Genomic DNA, 17,741 nt, shown 5'->3' on the forward strand with positions numbered 1-17,741 from the left:
TCACCCTGTGCCTATGTAGGGATAGGCTATCCACTTCAATACAAGTCTTGCACATGATGTTTTACACATATATTTTTGTATATATGTTGAAAAAGAATCTGTGTATGAGTAGACCTGCACATTTCAAAGACATGTTGTTCAAGGGTCAACTGTACCTTAAAGAAATCACTATTGCCTTCTGGCTTGCAAATTTTCTGATGACAGGTCTGCTGTGATTCTTATATTTGTTCTTCTCTATGTAACATTTTTATTTTCTGACTGCCTTCAAGATTTCCTCTTAACTTTCAATTTTCAACAGTTTTACTATGATGTGTCTTGGTATGTTTATCTTTGTATTTATTCTGCTTGGGATTCTCTGAGCCTCTTGGATTTTTTGGTTGTATATCATTAATTTTGGAAAATTCTCATCCATTATACCATCAAATATTCTTCTGTCCTGTACTCTCTCTCTCTTCTCCTTCTGGGACTCCAATTAGATTTATGTTAGACCATTTGATATTGTCCCACAGCTCTGTTGGATGCACTCTTCTGTTTTATTCACTCTCTTTTACTTTTATGTTTCAACGTGCATCATTTCTATTGACCTACTTTAGGTTCACTGATTCTTTCTTGTGCTGTGTCCAGTCTACTAATAAGCCTGTCAAAATGATTCTTCATCTCTTGATACTATATTTTTATTCCCAGGGTTTCCATTTAACTCTTTTTTATAGTTTCTATCTCTCTGCTGAAATTCTCTGTTTTTGTATGCTGTCCACTCATTCCACTAGATCCCTTAGCATTTTAATCACAGTTATTTTAAATTCCTGTTGGATAGTGTCAATATCTAGGTCATCTCTGGATTTAGTTCTGTTAACTACCTTATCTCTTGACAGTGGATCATTGTCATTTTTTTCCCTTGCTTTTTAATGTCTTATAATTTTTTTTTTTTTTTGCAGTACACGGGCCTCTCACCGCTGTGGCCTCTCCCACTGTGGAGCACAGGCTCTGGACGCGCAGGTTCAATGGCCATGGCTCTCAGGCCCAGCCGCTCCACGGCACGTGGGATCCTCCCGGACTGGGGCATGAACCCGTGTCCCCTGCATCGGCAGGCGGACTCTCAACCACTGTGCCACCAGGGAAGCCCTTATAATTTTTGATTGAATGTCAGACATTGCATGTAAAAGAACAGTAGAAACTGAGGTAAATAGTATTTATACGTACAGTGGGCACACCTCTCCTTCTCTTGGGCCATTAGTGTGGGGGTACCAAGTAACTCTCAGTAGTAGTTGATCTGGGCTTGGGTTTTATTGTTGATATTGTAACCTTCAATATACCACAGCTTTAAAATTCATCCAGTGGTGAACTGCTGCTACTTTGTGTTTAGTGAGTGGCCTAGAATGCCAGGGAGTTTTTCTCAGTGTCCCTGCTTCACCCTCTTGCTTTCAGCAGACTGCACAACTGTACTACAAGTGGAATCTCTACAAGTCCTGCCCCTCCCTTAGCTCTAGGGATCTGTTGCTTGTTTCTTTGAGCAAGTTTTGTGGTTGGGGCAGGCAGTGTTTTCCCCGCTAGCCTCAGTCTCATGCAGGCCCCGGGCTCTTGAGCTTTATAGGTGCACCTCCTTCTCACCATGGCAGTCAGACTCTGCATTGTAATGGGGGGGGGGGGACGGTTCTTAAATGAGAGTAAGTTTCCTGTCCCTCTCTCACTGGCAGCAGACCTAATGCTTTGCATTAGGGCAGGATCCTGGTCACAGGTGGGTTTCCTACCCTCCTCTAGCATCTGATGCTTTTTCCTTCAACTTCTCTACCACAGCCTTTTCCTGGAACCAGGGAACAGGAAGGTTTTGTACCACTCCGCTAGTGGCAAATGGCTCTTTCTTTGTATAAAAGAACATGGGTTTCATGCCTTTACCCCAGTGCCAGATGGTTGTTATCTGCATGCCTGTGTCACCAAAGGGTGGCTCTTTCAGTTTTCCTGATCTATCCCCCATTTTTCTTATGAACACCCAGTGGAGGCCTATAGAAAAGAGCTGGCAAGTGAGGGCAGACTCTTCTTGTATCTGTGCCTCCTGGAGATTCTAAGCTGTCACACTGGCCCATACTTTGTCTTTAAGCATTTGTTAAAATTTCGGGTTTTTCCTCTTACTGTTTTGGCTGCTACTCTTCCTTCTGTACTCTGCCCAAAGAAACATAGTTTGTTGGAGCAGACCTTCTTGTTTTTCTATATCCTAAGTGGGACTGGAGCTCATTGGTTGCTTCTCTGTTGTCAAGTTTTTTCTTGACAGCAAATTGCTGTGCAATTTGTTTAACGGGTAAAGAGATGAAACAAAAAAAGCAAGGTTGATAAGGATGGAAAACATAAATAGGAACTAAATCCCAAACCAAAAAATATAGTAGCTGAAATAAACTCAGTGGAAGGGTTTTATAACCAATAAGACATGGTTGAAGAGATGATTAAGAATAAATTAGAATCAGCGCGGGCAGCGAACCGGGGGAGCGAGGCACGGACGGTGTCTGACAGGTGGTACATCATTAGTGGAGATTAAGAAGCAAGTTAGGAACTGCAATCCAGAACCTTTTGGATGATGGGGAAGCTGGACAGCCCTTTGTTCTCTAGTCTTTTATCAAACACAGATCAGAACCTGTTTGTTGAGTTGTGAAGTCAATTTAGTGGGCCAATGCTGGTAATTTTTTACAATAGAATAGAAACTATCACAGTTCATCTTATGTTATGAAGAATTCATGAAGGCCTGGAGAAAAGTTTGGGGAAAGATTTATCTACATTTTGCTTATATACAGCTGTACCTCCCCCATGTTTCCAAGGAGTGCATCCTGAAGTCTTCTAGGATCTCCAGAGTGAAAATCACTGTGGTCAAGACTCTAACTTGGAGGGACGATGGAACAGTATACAGCAAACAGCAATAGTTCAACAGAGCAGATTGTTGTACAGGCTGGACAGATTCAGCAGCAGGTCCAGGGGCAGCCATTAATGGTACAAGTCAGTGGAGGCCAGTTAATCACATCAACTGGCCAACCCATCATGGTCCAGGCTGTTCCTGGTGGACAAGGTCAAACCATCATGCAAGTACCTGTATCTGGGACACAGGGCTTGCAGCAGATACAGTTGGTCCCACCTGGACAGATCCAGATCCAGGGTGGGCAGGCTGTGCAGGTACAGGGCCAGCAGGGCCAGACCCAGCAGATCATCATCCAGCAGCCCCAGACAGCCGTCACTGCTGGCCAGACGCAGACGCAACAGCAGATTGCTGTCCAGGGGCAGCAAGTGGCACAGACTGCCGAGGGGCAGACCATCGTCTATCAGCCAGTTAACGCAGATGGCACCATTCTCCAGCAAGGCATGATCACCATCCCTGCAGCCAGTTTGGCAGGAGCACAGATTGTTCAGACCGGAGCCAATACCAACACAACCAGCAGTGGGCAAGGGACTGTCACTGTGACACTACCAGTGGCAGGCAATGTGGTCAACTCAGGAGGGATGGTCATGATGGTACCTGGTGCTGGCTCTGTGCCTGCTATCCAGAGAATCCCTCTCCCTGGGGCAGAGATGCTTGAAGAAGAGCCTCTCTATGTGAATGCCAAACAGTACCACCGTATACTTAAGAGGAGGCAAGCCCGGGCTAAATTAGAGGCAGAAGGGAAAATTCCAAAGGAAAGAAGGAAATACCTGCATGAGTCTCGGCACCGTCATGCCATGGCACGGAAGCGTGGTGAAGGTGGATGATTTTTCTCTCCAAAGGAAAAAGATAGTCCCCATATGCAGGATCCAAATCAAGCAGATGAAGAGGCTATGACACAGATCATCCGAGTGTCCTAACCCCAGGCCATGTGACGGAACTGATTAAGGTCATGTTCCTCGCACTGTTTCCCACTGTTCCAAGGAAACTGATCACCTCTTCCAATGGGACACTGACGATTACATTCTGCCCTTTTCTACAGGACAGAAACCACTTAGTTTTTAATAAGTGGCTTAGTATTATAATTGCAAGGATGTCTGGCAAATTGAAGTTGCAAGCCTTTGACTCACCCTTTCAGTCAGGACTTATTTCAGACTGTTGGTGACATTGACATTTCATGGATTGGGATGATGCCGGGGACCCATGCCAGCCCAGCAGTACCACACCTAGCACTTAATGTTGACTGGTAATGCCAGCCAGCCATCTCAGCAGAGGAGAACGACCTTCTCAACCTAAACTGCAGTCAGGGAAGCTGCAGCCCACTTCTTCCCATGGATTCCAAACAGCACCCATCCCTCTGATGGGGGATCTCAGGCTGACTAATGGACACTTTGTATTCAGAGATGGTTTCCAGGCAAGGAAGCTTCATCTCATGATATGGAAACAATAAATTCTCTGAGATACATGCATCTAATCTGTGGTAATAATAAGAATCCCTTCTACCCAGATGATAGGTTGGTATTTTTGGACTCCAGCCAAGAAGAAACTAACTCTGGGGATAGACTGATAAAAGACTCAAGCACTAAAAATATAGCTGAATCTCTTAGCTTTGACAAGTTGTGGTCTGCTTGTCTGTCATATGGACTGTAGTTCTTGCTGTGGTTACTTTTAAGACAACTTAGAGTGTGCTGGGTCTTGACACTGCCTTTCCTAAGTAGAGAACAAAATTATAGAACTTCTGTGCCGAAGTGCTGAGGACATTTGTAGTAACTCCTTAACAGAGCAGAACTAGAGATTTTCAATCACAGGCTTTGTGACAGCATTTGGGGAATAGAAAGGTTCATGTTTGTTTCCGTCTAGAAGGACAAAGGGTAGTATATATACTCTGATGTTGTCATAGCACGATTCACCAGTGGATGGATACCTAGGATGGATCATTAAGATGAAGAGAATAATTTACATTTATACTATAACCTTTTAACAAGCACGGAAAGGGAAAAGTCTGAGATTTGGTCCTTGACAATTTCTGGAAAGCACTGTTCAATCAAGCTATCCTGGACATAGTCCAGGTTTGCCTACTAGAGCTCGAGATGTATGTTGGCTTCACTCCTGCGCTTTGTGCTGGCCCTGGAGAGCGAGCATTCTCATTCTTCCCATGGCAGCTGATTCTTTGGTGCCAGTTTCCGTTTGTTTCCCCTTTTCTCCGTAGGCATTGTGCGGAAAGGTTTTCACATTGCATCCATGTTCTGGGGATAAACTGCGGACTGGAAATAGAGATTCCTGCAGGGTCAGGAACAGGACCACAACTCCCAGAGTGGATTGTGCCTCAGTAATCTGTTTCTTTTCTAAACGTGGAACCCTGGGAGAACTAAGATGATATTTCAGAAGAGTTGCTGTTTTCTTGGAAACAAAGAAGGAAAACAATCCTTTTGAAGAACATTTGGGTTTGATTTAAATACCAAGAGTAGAGATTGGCTCTTTCTTTGATTTCACTCTAGCTGTATTAAGAAGGAAAAGAAATTAAACCCTCTAAAGAAAACATCACAAAGGGAAATCACTGTAGTGGTACAAAATAGAGGTACAGAGCTATGCAAAGAAAGCAGGAAGTGAAGTATCTCCCTAGTCCCTTGAATCTAGTCATCTGTCCTGGCTTGCAGATGTTAGGCAGGGTTGACCTGTGGGCTCACTAGAAACTTCTGGCTCTTTATGTGAGTTTCAGGTGTTAACTTTATTCAGTAAGCCCCAAGTTCTTCAGATGATAGATTACTAAAAACAATGAAGAGTTTATATCCTTTGGTTTGTTTAGGAACTGTCAAGATGCAGAGTTCAGAAAGAAATTCCTCAGACCTAATTTCTAGTACTTAAGCCAACAACAGTTCTAAAATGCTATTTATTTGTGTCTGTAAGTTTGTACATAGTAATACCAACCTCACATTGTTGCGGATTTTTGTTTTCATGAGTTTGAGTTTGGTTTTATTTGAAATGCTTCAGTTGTCATTTTGTCATTGCCATTTCAGGTAGCTCATGGCCCTTTTATTGTGGTCATTTTAGCACATAATAACCCACAAAGTGGGGGTGAGGTTTGGATTCTTTTGTTACTAGAAGTTCTTTTATTCATTTGTCCTTGTGACTAGTGATGGCTTCATAGATGCAAAAAGAGTGAATGGATGAGTGAATAACTGGTTTAATGCATAGTTCACTTCTTGAGTGCTTTTTTTCGCAGGATAATTGTAAATATATATTTTAATTGCACTGGTACATTGAACATGTCAGTGTCTATACCACTGGACCAACAGCATTTTTCTGGCTAATGGGTGCCTGGTAATAATGTCTTGATTTTCCTTTGGGACTCAACTATACAGAAGGTTTTTTCCCTCAGCTGTAGGGGGAGCACAGGTGATTGATCATTGATGTCATTTCAATTGTTATTTTTTAAAATAAAATGCTTAAAAAAAAAAAAAAGAATAAATTAGAAGAATATCTCCAGAAGGAAACCTGCAGAGAAAAAAGTTTGTAAATACAAATGGGGGTGGGGTGTGTAAGAGGTATAGGGGATATCGTGAGAAGATTTAATATAAGTGTGTTTAGAGTCCCTGAAGCAAAGGAGAGAGAAAAATGGAACAGAAACAATTTTTGAAAAGATAATAGCTGAGAATATTCCCAAACTGGTGAAAAACATTGTCACAAATTAAGAAGCCCAAAAAGGATTTAAAACAAACCCAAAAACCTAGTCACATTCATAGTAAATGAAAACCAAGGAGAGAATCATACATACATACAGCTAGAGAAAAAAGACATTACCTTCATGAGAGCAATAATTAAACTTATTGTTAGCTTCTCAAGAGAAATAATGAAAGCGGGAAGGTAAACGGAGTATTTTCAAAGGGCTGAAAGAAAGTAACTGACAATCTAGAATTCTATGCCCAGCAAAAATGTGTTTTCAAATTGAAAGGGGAATAAGGCATATCTGGGCATAAAGTCTGAGAGAATTATCACAAGCAAGGCCTGCATTAAAGGGAATACTAAAGATCATTCTTCAGGCAGAAATAAAATGAACTTAGGTGGAAACCCAAAGGCACAAAATGGATAAAATAGATAAATAAATCTGAATAATTATTGACTATACAACAATAATGCCCTGTGGGATTAACATATATATAATGAAAACACATAACAATGGCATAAAAATCAAAAGAGGATTCTTGGAGTTAAAATGTTTTAAGGTCGTTGTATTATGTAGAAAGAAGGTTATTTCTTTAGGCTGTTTCTGGAAGTAAAATTGATTATCAAGTGGGTACTGGTAAAGAATTTTTTTGTTTTTAAGTTGGATTGAAGGTGTATTCTGACTCAGATCCAATTCCACTCCTTTCATGACATCTTTTATGATTTTCTTCTGCTCTTGACTCTTCATATTTAAGAAAGCAGCTTGTCATAAAGGAAAAAACGAGGCCTTTAGAATTAGACCTGGGTTTAAACTCCTGCTTTTTCCCTTCCTTGGACAGGCAATTTACTTCCCCTTCCTTGGACAAATAGGAGGTAATAATACTGGCCTCACAAGATTATTGTGCAAATTAAATGAGATTAGGTATATGAAGAGCCTCCAGTGCCGCGCCCAGTATCTAGTACTCCATACTCTGCTCAATTGCACTGTGCAATTCGGCACTTGATTAGACACCCTCTCACATTGTTTCCTAGGTTCCTTATGTTTGAGATTATTATCCCTCCTCTCCTGACTAGATTGTAATCCTTTCCAGTTCAGGGACTATATCTCTTTTTCCTCTTGTACCTGTAGTTCGATGAAGGGTTTTTGGAGTCAGGGTAACACTTGTTTGAAGAAAGCACATGTAAACAAGATAAAATACATTCCTGAGCTACACACTGTTTTGTAGCAGGTCCACAGAGAAGGATGTTTGAGACCTTGAAGAAAAGTCCTTCAGCTGCCCTTGAAAAGCATAAATGGTGAAAACATAACTATTTAATGGAAAGAGAGAAGTGCTATCTTACCATTCAGGACCCCTCCAGTTTAAGCACTGAAGATTCCAGGCTAGAGCCAGTATTGAGTGTCCTGGATTGCTGCCCTTAAAAGTAGCATCTTAAGTTGCATATAATACCTTTTCTGGGCAAGAGTCCCATCTGCTTAATCTCTGCTAAATGAGTGTATATTAGATCTGACTCTTGAAAAATACCAAGTTAAATCAGACAGTTAAAATAAAATCAACATTATAACCATAACTGGTTTAATTTATCTTTCCGTTCAGTAATCCCACACATTACCTACTTATTTGCTGTAATGAACATGCCATTCAGCTAAAATAAGATTAACTGCTTAAACTGCAGCATTACAGGCAGAGAACGTTAATGCCACTTTGTGTTTCATTGTAAGGTTCAGCAGTTAAGCAATATGGTGTTGTCATTCCTTCCTTTGTAATCAAGATGGTTTCACTTAGGATTAGTGCTCCCCAGCCGATTCTCCTGATGGAACATTTGAAGCAGTACATTTATATGTCTAGGTTATAGCCTGGCAGCAATAACAATCTTCAGAATCAAACCTGTTGGCCTCATCAGCACTCAGATTACACTGCTCTTTGTGAAGCCCCCCTCTGCTCTAACGGTGATGAAAACCTCGCCTGCCATGCAGACTGTGGAAGGGAAGTTGGAAGGGGACTTGACTATGCATCTGGAAAATAGCATTGTGACTCAGGTGGAATCAGAGTCCAGAAAATTAACCCAAGTTTTCCCCAAGTGAATGCACATTTGTCTGTTCTCTGCGTCAAGGTCAAATCCCACTTCAATGGATCTTTCTAGACTGTTCGAGCCCCACTCATCTCTCTTTTCTTTGAACTCTAATTGCAATTATAGTTCTCCTTACATTACTTAAGACCGCTTATTTAGTGATTTATATGATTCATATCATTGTTCTATATGGGCTAAGACTATCTCTTCAGTTAGACTGCAAGGTCTCAGAAGTCAGGGACTAACGTCTATATGGTCCTGAACCCAAAAGAAGGGCCCAGTAATTGCTCCTTGACTGAAGGAAATAACCTCTGTGTGATGTGACCCATCAGACCCTGCCTGGATAGTCTGGAGAGGGGACCATTAGCCTCAGCTAAGCCTGCAAGGAGCCCCATCCTTGTCATGTCTTCTCTTCCGTGGAGCATATTCCATTTTTGTGGTTCGTCAAAGAGAGTCAGTATGGTGACCAACAGAATTTTCCGTCCATTCACTTACTTATTCATTCAATAAAGATTTATTAAGCACCTGCCGTGTGCTAAGCTAAGTCTTACTCGTCAGCACTGTAAGAACTGAGAAACTTCTTGCTGGCTATTTTGGCTGAAATGGGGAAAACGGTTTAAAAGAGCTAGAAGAAAACTCCTTTCTTCTCAGACACTACCCTTCAACCCCAACTTTTGAGCAGGAGCACACTTCTGTAGAGCTTTCTTTCCCCATGTTTATTCATCACTTCTTCCCATTCTCATCTCTCCTCCTACTTAAATTGCTGTGATGGGGGGCTTCCCTGGTGGCGCAGTGGTTGAGAGTCCGCCTGCCGATGCAGGGGACACGGGTTCGTGCCCCGGTCCGGGGAGATCCCACATGCCGTGGAGCAGCTGGGCCCGTGAGCCATGGCCGCTGAGCCTGGGCATCCGGAGCCTGTGCTCCGCAATGGGAGAGGCCACAACAGTGAGAGGCCCGCGTACCGCAAAAAAAAAAAAAAAAATTGCTGTGATGGGTAGGAGTGCTCCTCCCCTGCCTCCCTGGCTGTGACAATAGCAGGCAATTGAATTTTCCTGTGTGAAACTGGTTTGCTCAGGTCTCTGCTGGGCAGGCTGCACTTGCTATGTTGGATGAGTTCCAGCATACTCCTCTGGATAGGATCTAATATGGATCAGGATTCCTCAGTGGGCAGGAAGAGGGTGGGGAGAGAAGAAGGCAATTAGGTGGGTTCTGCCCTGTCTGCCCAGGGCGTCTGATGAATTCTTTAATGAATTATAAACAAGGAGCTCTGTCTTGGATATACTTCTACCCCCAGCCCAATAATTGTTGACCAAGTTTTGACCCTTCCAGGGAAAAGCCAGAGCCTCAGTTGCCTGGGATGATCTGAGGCTGGTTTGGGGGTATTGGAACAGCTGCCTTCTGAGCTAGACCTCTTGGGAAACCTGAGGTCATGCTCTTGACAGCAGTGAATCCAACAGTGATGCATCCTACTCCCTTGCGTCCTTCATTTTCCTGCTAGAAATAAGGATATACTAGAAGGATCGACTATTAGAGCCAAGATGGACCTTAATCACCTCTATTCCAGGCCTCCTTATTTCTCAGGTGTAGAAATTACAACTAGTCAAAGTGGTTCACCCAGGCAGATGGAGCAGTAGTGGCAGAGCCAGGGCTGTGACCCAGGTCCCCTGACTCCCAGGCTGGAAGCTCTGATACTCCGTGCCATCTCTCACTATTCCCTTCTCCATCACTCTGTTCCCATACCTCCTTTTACTACCTCTCTATCCCTTCTCTCTTGACTGACTCATTGTTTTTCTTCTTACAATTTCAAAAGCAAAAACTGCCAGTGTAAGAAGGAAGACAGCAAAAATGAGCAAAACTGACTTCCTCAACATTCTCCTAAACACCTTTGATTTGTCCGTAGTATGCTAACGAATATTTCTTAGATACCAACCTGCTTAAGCATTCGTCTCGTTGAATTTACTGTGGACTCATAGAAGTTTATTAAGTGTATTTCTAATAGAAAGAGCATGTTGTCTAACTTTTACTTTTTTTTTTAGTTCAGACTTGTACAAGTGACAGAAATCCAACTCAGACTAGCTTAAGCATTAAAGGAGATTTATTGGATTACCTAACTGGGAAGTCCAGAAATTGATCTAGCTTCGGGTTTGACTGGACTGAGGAACTGCAGGGAGGTTGCCACCTGTGCCCTCTACCCATTTGTCTATATTGTCTTCATTCTTTCCACTGCAGACAGGTGTTCTTCATGTAGTGAAGAAAATATGGCTGCCGGCAGTCCCCATTGACATACTTCCAAAAAGCAAGACCCCTTCTCCTCCAGCCCCAAACTGGTCTCAGAAAAGGGCTCTAATTGGCCCAGACTGGGGCACATGCCCTTCCCTGGACCAATCACTGTGCCCAGGAGAATGAGGTGCTATGATTGGCTGGGCCATCCCTGGTTGGGGAGCTAAGGTCCTGCATGCCACGTGGCAGGCTGTCTTCACCTCTCAGATATGAAATGTATTCTGTAATTCCAGTTACAGTCAATGCTATCTTTACCCAGATTTGTGCTCTGACTGCTTGGTATGTTTGGGCAGTGGCAACAGTCTAAGACAAAGTCTACTGATTGCTCATGTTTGGAAACCAGGCTCTGAGCAGAGTTCAAGGTGGGGCAGAATGAGACAGTTCTGTTTCGTTTTTGTTGTTTTTTCTGGCCTCGCCACAGCAGCATGCAGGATCTTAGTCCCTCGACCAGGGAGCAAACCCGTGGCCCCTGCAGTCGAAGCATGGAGTCTTAACCACTGGACCACTGGGGAAGTCCCTCTGGTTTTCTTTTAGTTTCACACCGTACCTCTTCTGAGAAGCTGAAAACCACTATTAAATGCCCTCTTCTACTGTCAAGATGGCACTGGTTTTTTAAAAAAAATCTCCTTGCCTTCTTTTCCTATTGGTGAGGAAGGAGAGCAGTAGAGAGGAAGACGTCTTTAACAGAGGTTGCTTGTTGCCCTCAGTGGTTGCTCTTCATTTTTTCCATAGCTATAGAAGTTTGCACTGGATGCCTGACTTCTCAGGATAAAGACATTTCCCAGCTTCCCTGATGTGGGGGAGAGGAGCGGCATCCAACTGAGGTTAGTGGCCCACGGGCTCACAGCAGGAGTGTTGAATGGCAACTTCTAGGACGCTTGTTTTAAGAGAGAACTGGTGTAGGTGAGTTCCCACGTTCCTCCTTTCCTCTCACACTACTACTACACTTCACTTCTGATGCCAGGTGTGTGGGGTTTGACACATCGACCAACTCTCTGGCACCGGCTGGGTGTCCTACAATCTAACTCCACTCTGACACTACCTGGAGTTAGCCTCAGGTCCCACCCCCACTTCAGATGTCAATCACAAGTTTCAGCTTTTCACCTATACTTCTGACTGACTGGCTATAATTGGGGTTCCCATGACTCTCTCCTTGTGAATGGCTCAAAGAACTCAGGGAAACACAGTTACCAGTTTATTATGTAATTAAGGATGTGGTAGAGGATACGGATGAACAGCCAGATGACGAGGAGAGGTCCAGACGGGTCCTGAGTACAGGAGCTTCTGTTTCTGTGGAGCTGGGGTCTGTCACCCTCCCCACATGTGGATGTGTTTACCAACCTGGAAATTCTCCAAACCCCCAATACTTTGGGGATTTTTATAAAGGCTTTGTATGATCAATTATTAACTCAATCATCAGCCCCTTTCCAGACCTTCCCAGAGGATAGGGGTGGGATTGAAGTTCCAAGCTTCTAATCATGGATTGGTCTTTCTGGTTACCAGCCCCCATCCTGAAGCTATTCAAGAGCCCACCAAGAGTTGCCTCATTAGAATAACAAAATTCCTATCATCCAAAATTCCAAGGGCTTTAGGAGCTCTGTGTCAGGAACTGGGGTCAAAGGCCAAATATTAGAACAAAAGATGCTCCTAGTGCCCTTATCACTTAGGAAATTGCAAGGGTTTTAGGATCTCTGTGCCTGGACCTGGGAGGCAGAGACCAATATATATTTTCTATTATTTCACAAGGCCCTTTATCTTTCTCCCCTTTCTCCATCCTGCTACTTGGAAAGTGGCTGTGATGGCTGGAGCTCCCTCTTGAAAGAAAAGGACAAGGGCCATGCATAGCAGAGTAACAAGCCTGAGTCCTTGACACCATGGAGCACCCTCAACTCAGGCCTGCCCACTCAGATTTTATGTGAAGGAGGAATAAACTTCCATGTTGCTTAAGCTACTATTGTCTTGAGATTTTGGTCATTCACAGTTAAACCAATACCAATTGATTTAGTATATTTCAGGTGGAGCAGATGAGCAGAGGAATTCTATTTTGTACTAAAGGACAAGGGAAAGTGTCATATCACCCAGGAAGGGCTGGGTGTGTGATAGCCTGGAGTGAAAAGCGTGAAAAACTGGGCAGTCGTTTTGGGGGGTTGGTAGGAACAATGCTACTTCCTAAAAGTAACCAAGGCCAAGGCTTTTGAACTCCCTTCTTTCTCTGCTATTGGTCCTTAATCTTAAACCAGTGCAAATCCCTTGAGCATTCAATGTCCATATTGGTAAACTAATAATAATGTTTTATAATGTGTTTGGCTTTTAGTTTCACAAGTAAAAAACACTGAACAATTAATAGAGAGAAATTGCAGTATCACAGTTTGAAAATTGAAATATACTTAAATAGTAATAAGAAAGAAGCACTCCAACTTATCGACAGTCTTTTAAGCGCTGTGCTAGGCTAAGTACTTTATAAACATTATCTCATTTAATCCTAACAACAATTTATGTGCTAAATGAATTAAATACTGTTTTTAACTCCATTTTCTGGATGAGATACATAGAGATACTTAACTGACACTTGGAGAGAAAGATTAAGCATACCTAGAATCACACAGTTAATAACAGATCTGCATGACCCCAACACCCATACTCCTAAGCAATACTCTGACTGAAGTTGTGAAGAAATATATTCTACAAAATCGAGATCTCTTTTAACAATTTCATATTAAAATGAGCGGCAGTTGGTGTAACAGCCAGGTTCCCCACAGGAAACAGAATGTATCCCAACAGGTAAGACTTTTAGTACAATGGGGAGACTGTAATAAAGGAACTGCCTCCAGAGGTGTGGGCAGGGTTAAGGAAATGAATGAAGGATTTTGAGGCACCCAGAGTCTGGCACCAGCAGGAAGCCATTAATTCCCCTAGGGCTGAAGGAGAAGAAAAAGTGGTCTTGGAGCCTGGCGAGAGCTGGAGCTCCCTGAGGGGAGCCATAGGTGTGGAACATCACAGCTATCAACAGAGATGCAGCTACTAAGGAGGGAGGGCAAAGAATAAAGCCTGACCCCTCTCTCCTCTTGCCCTCTCATCAGAAGGGGTCAGTCTCCTTGGGCACAGAGCAGGGCTGGGAAAGATGGAGAATGGGTCAGGAAGGCAAGCAGAGGAATTACAGCCAGCACCGTCCATCTCTGAGCTACAAGAGCTCTGTAATCCAGCCATCATTCAGACTTTTCTAGAAAACAGACTCTTTGGGCAATTCTTTGAGGGAAAAATCCCACAGGACTGAGAGCAGCTCTCAGAGCTCAGGATCCACTCCCTTTCTTACTCTGCTTTGCAAGGATAACCCTGCTGCAGGGAATCTTCAGGGCAGCATAGGCAGTTCAGCCCTGCAATCCCAGGGTTCTCTTTTCCTCCATTTAGCCTCTCCAGCCATCCTTTAGGACAGTCTCCGCCTTTAGTGCTGTATCCTTTCATGCCACAGGAGGAGAGGCAGCTGTCCGAGTAAAGAAGTGAGTAGATGATGGTCAGACAAAAAGCTGCTTCAATGATTAAGACGTATTTTTTACTTGGGCCCAGTCTAGTCATTTATTTTTATAATATCCATGGATATTATATCCGCAGGAACCAAAAATTAGTTTCCAACTGCAGTAGACACCTCTTAAATGGTAAGCAATGATGGGCCAAGGCCCGTTCCACTATCAGTTGTGTTTACTTCATATTATTCATGAATTTTTTGTTAAAAGGAGGTAAGAGCGGTGCAGGGAATCTGTGAGAAAATATTTTGTGGGAAATGAAGGATAAATAAATTGATAATCTATTGTCTTTTGACTTCTGAGAAAGGAAAAATTCTAAACTCTGTAGCTTCTCCCCAGAGGATATTTTACACCCATTAACTATGAAACAAAATTGGTATTACAAAGAAAAGGAAAAGGTAAATTCTGACCGCTTAAGCCTCTGGGAAGCATGAGTGAGAAAGTGACACTGCCAGTCTACCGTACAATCTTGTTTTAATGAGAAAAAGCCTGAAAAGACTTCAGCAGCCCACACAGTCCAAATCAGGTCTTTTATAAGCAGATGTTGCCACCTTTGGGGCCACTAGAATATCAAATCAAATCCTTGGGCAAATTATAAAATGGTACCCTTAGGAATTACAGAAATAATGAGTCATTCTACTTTTCAAATACTTGGTAATAAAACCACATTATATCTCTGTTTTTATGGTTAAGTTTTATTTATTTATTTATTTATTTATTTATTTATTTTTTCCGGTACGCGGGCCTCTCACTGTTGTGGCCTCTCCCGCTGCGGAGCACAGGCTCCGGACGCGCAGGCTCAGCGGCCGTGGCTCACGGGCCCAGCCGCTCCGCGGCATGTAGGGTCCTCCCAGACCGTGGCACGAACCCGTGTCCCCTGCATCGGAAGGCGGACTCTCAACCACTGCACCACCAGGGAAGCCCAAGTTTTATTTTTAAAGTATTTTTTAAAGTTATATTTTGGTAAATCATTTTTCTAACTTTATGTTCTTTCACAAAGCAGTTTTGTCATATTTTTCTGTTTGTCATGATCACTGAACAGCTATTATATTTATATAAAGTAATAATACCAGTTCTGGCTTCAATAGGCAAAATTTAGGAGAAAAGAATATTTCTTTCTTACTGAAAAAATATATACTTCTGGTCTTTACATTTTCATTTGGGCTTTTGCCATGCCACAAAAAAAGAAAATGAAGCCCTCTGAAAAGTGTTGACATAGATGGGGAATTTCTTTTAGCGAAGAGTGCTTAAGAGGAAGGTGGAATTACTAAGTCAATATTTTCCCCCCCAAAGAGATGCTACTCTCTCTCTCTCTCTCTCTCTCTGACTCATAATGTACATTAACATATTAAAGGCTCTGAGAATTACTGCAAGAAAGTAATCTGCTTAACATTTGTTTTACCATTATTTTTCCTTCCACAAAACCCTATAATTCCCCATTGAAATTATTAAAAAAAAACAAAACATATACTTTGAGGAATGTGGCCTTGAAGTTCCCCTAACTACAGTATAACTCACTGTAAAGATTTTTGTTGTCAAATTGTTTTGAAATTTTTAAGCCATCCCAGGAAGAGTCTGATTTCAATGAACCAAATCGAATCTTTAAGTAGGAGTACTGGTCTTTATGTCACATCCCCAGGCACCAGCAAGAATGACATCCAAGACCCTTGCTTTGTTCTTTGCCCTATTCACACCTGAGTTCCTGAGAAGTTCCTGACGTCCTCTGCCTGAACTTTCCCCTTATCTCTTATTTTTGGCCTCATAAAAATCCCCTAGGGAGGGCTTGGGGAGATAAAAACCAAAACACATTTGATAATCCTTTGGTCTTAGCTCCCTTCCTCTGCTCTGATTCACATTTATCCCTTAAATTCTATCTGTCTCCTTCCAGACACTCCAGACATAATCCAACCATATTCAGCTTATTCTAAAGCCCTGGTGCTGGATTGTGTCCACTCACTCAGTCTTTGAAGGGATATTTCTGGCCCCCTAAGGTGAGGCAGGCAGTGTGCCAGGCCCTGGGGCTCCTGCAGTGACCCAGACAGACATGAGCCTGAGCTCACAGAGTTCTTGATCTAATGAGAATGCCAATGTCAGGAACCAGGCAGGTCCTAGGTAAGAAAACCAGGGATTACTAACTAATAAAGAGCAGGGAGACTGTAATTTAGTCATAATAGGCAATTATATTTTATTTAAAATTTAAAATTGTATATCCTTTTCAATAAAGTGGTTTTTGTTTCTTTGGGTGTTTTAATTTTATATGAAAAGCAAAGTTGGCTATAAACTCATGATGATTTCCCTCTAGATTAACCGATCTTATGGATAATATAAGGGTAAACAAGTTTACTTGGTGGCTGCATATTCTAATTTCAGTAAAATAAGTAGAGACCAGTTAAAATCTTCTTCAGGACTGGTGTTATAACTCAAAACTTTTAAGTGCTAAGTGAATGGTAGGTGTTCACATAAGTAGAGACAAAAATTTTTTTTTTTTTTTTAAGAATCTTTCTTTTTTATTTATGTATTTATTTTTGGCTGCCTTGGGTCTTCGTTGCTGCACGCAGGCTTTCTCTAGTTGCGGCGAGCAGGGGCTACTCTTCGTTGTGGTGTGTGGGCTTCTCATTGTGGTGCTTCTCTTGTTGTGGAGCACGGGCTCTAGGTGCGCGGGCTTCAGTAGTTGTGGCATGCGGGCTCAGTAGTTGTGGCTTGCGGGCTCTAGAGCGCAGTCTCAGTAGTTGTGACGCACGGGCTTAGTTGCTCCGCGGCATGTGGGATCTTCCCGGACCAGGGCTCGAACCCGTGTCCCTTGCATTGGCAGGCGGATTCTTAACCACTGTGCCACAAGGGAAGCCCAAGACAAAAATTTTTTATGAAGAACATTTTTAGGTACAAATTCTTTTGAACTGATGATTGTGAATTTTTTAAAGGTGCTCCTTAGGATGGGTTTGGAAGGAACTGCTGGGCTTGGGTATTTGGAGAAGAGTGAGGTTTCTGGGAATCGGATCAGAAAATCTGGCTTCAGGCAGACAATGGTCTCTTTCTCTTCCTTGCTCTCTGTGAATATGAAATTCTATCTATCCCAACTTCTCCTTTTCCAGACACACAGACTGGCAGCTTTTTGGAAGCTTCAGCTGTTCCCTCCCTCAAGGTGGTGGGCTTAGGGGCTGGAGGTGAGGTGCTGCTTTTGAGGGGGGAATGGTGGTCATTTCCACAAGCCATTTTGTGTGAGACAGATTTTATACAGGCTTTTAGGTCAAGATATAGTCAGGAGCAACTCAGGGAAAATTCTCCACCAAACCTCAGGTTCCTAGCACCAG

The 17,741-nt window shown here is 42.7% G+C and overlaps 1 protein-coding gene across 1 annotated transcript; it reads left to right on the forward strand.

The window, feature by feature from the left end:
- Positions 1–2,741: 2,741 nt before the first annotated feature.
- LOC309971947 (nuclear transcription factor Y subunit alpha-like) lies at positions 2,742–4,506 on the forward strand. The gene has a single exon (XM_082855384.1). It carries the CDS (start codon positions 2,878–2,880, stop codon positions 3,721–3,723), a length of 846 nt encoding a protein of 281 aa, XP_082711510.1. The 5' UTR covers positions 2,742–2,877; the 3' UTR covers positions 3,724–4,506.
- The last annotated feature ends 13,235 nt before the right edge of the window (positions 4,507–17,741 follow it).

Source organism: Leucopleurus acutus (assembly GCF_964270905.1).
Source record: "Leucopleurus acutus genome assembly, chromosome: 15".
Lineage (NCBI taxonomy): Eukaryota > Metazoa > Chordata > Mammalia > Artiodactyla > Delphinidae > Leucopleurus > Leucopleurus acutus.

Excerpts from the sequence above, each read along its gene's own strand:
- LOC309971947 (XM_082855384.1), top strand. The coding sequence starts at position 2,878 with ATGGAACAGTATACAGCAAACAGCAATAGTTCAACAGAGCAGATTGTT.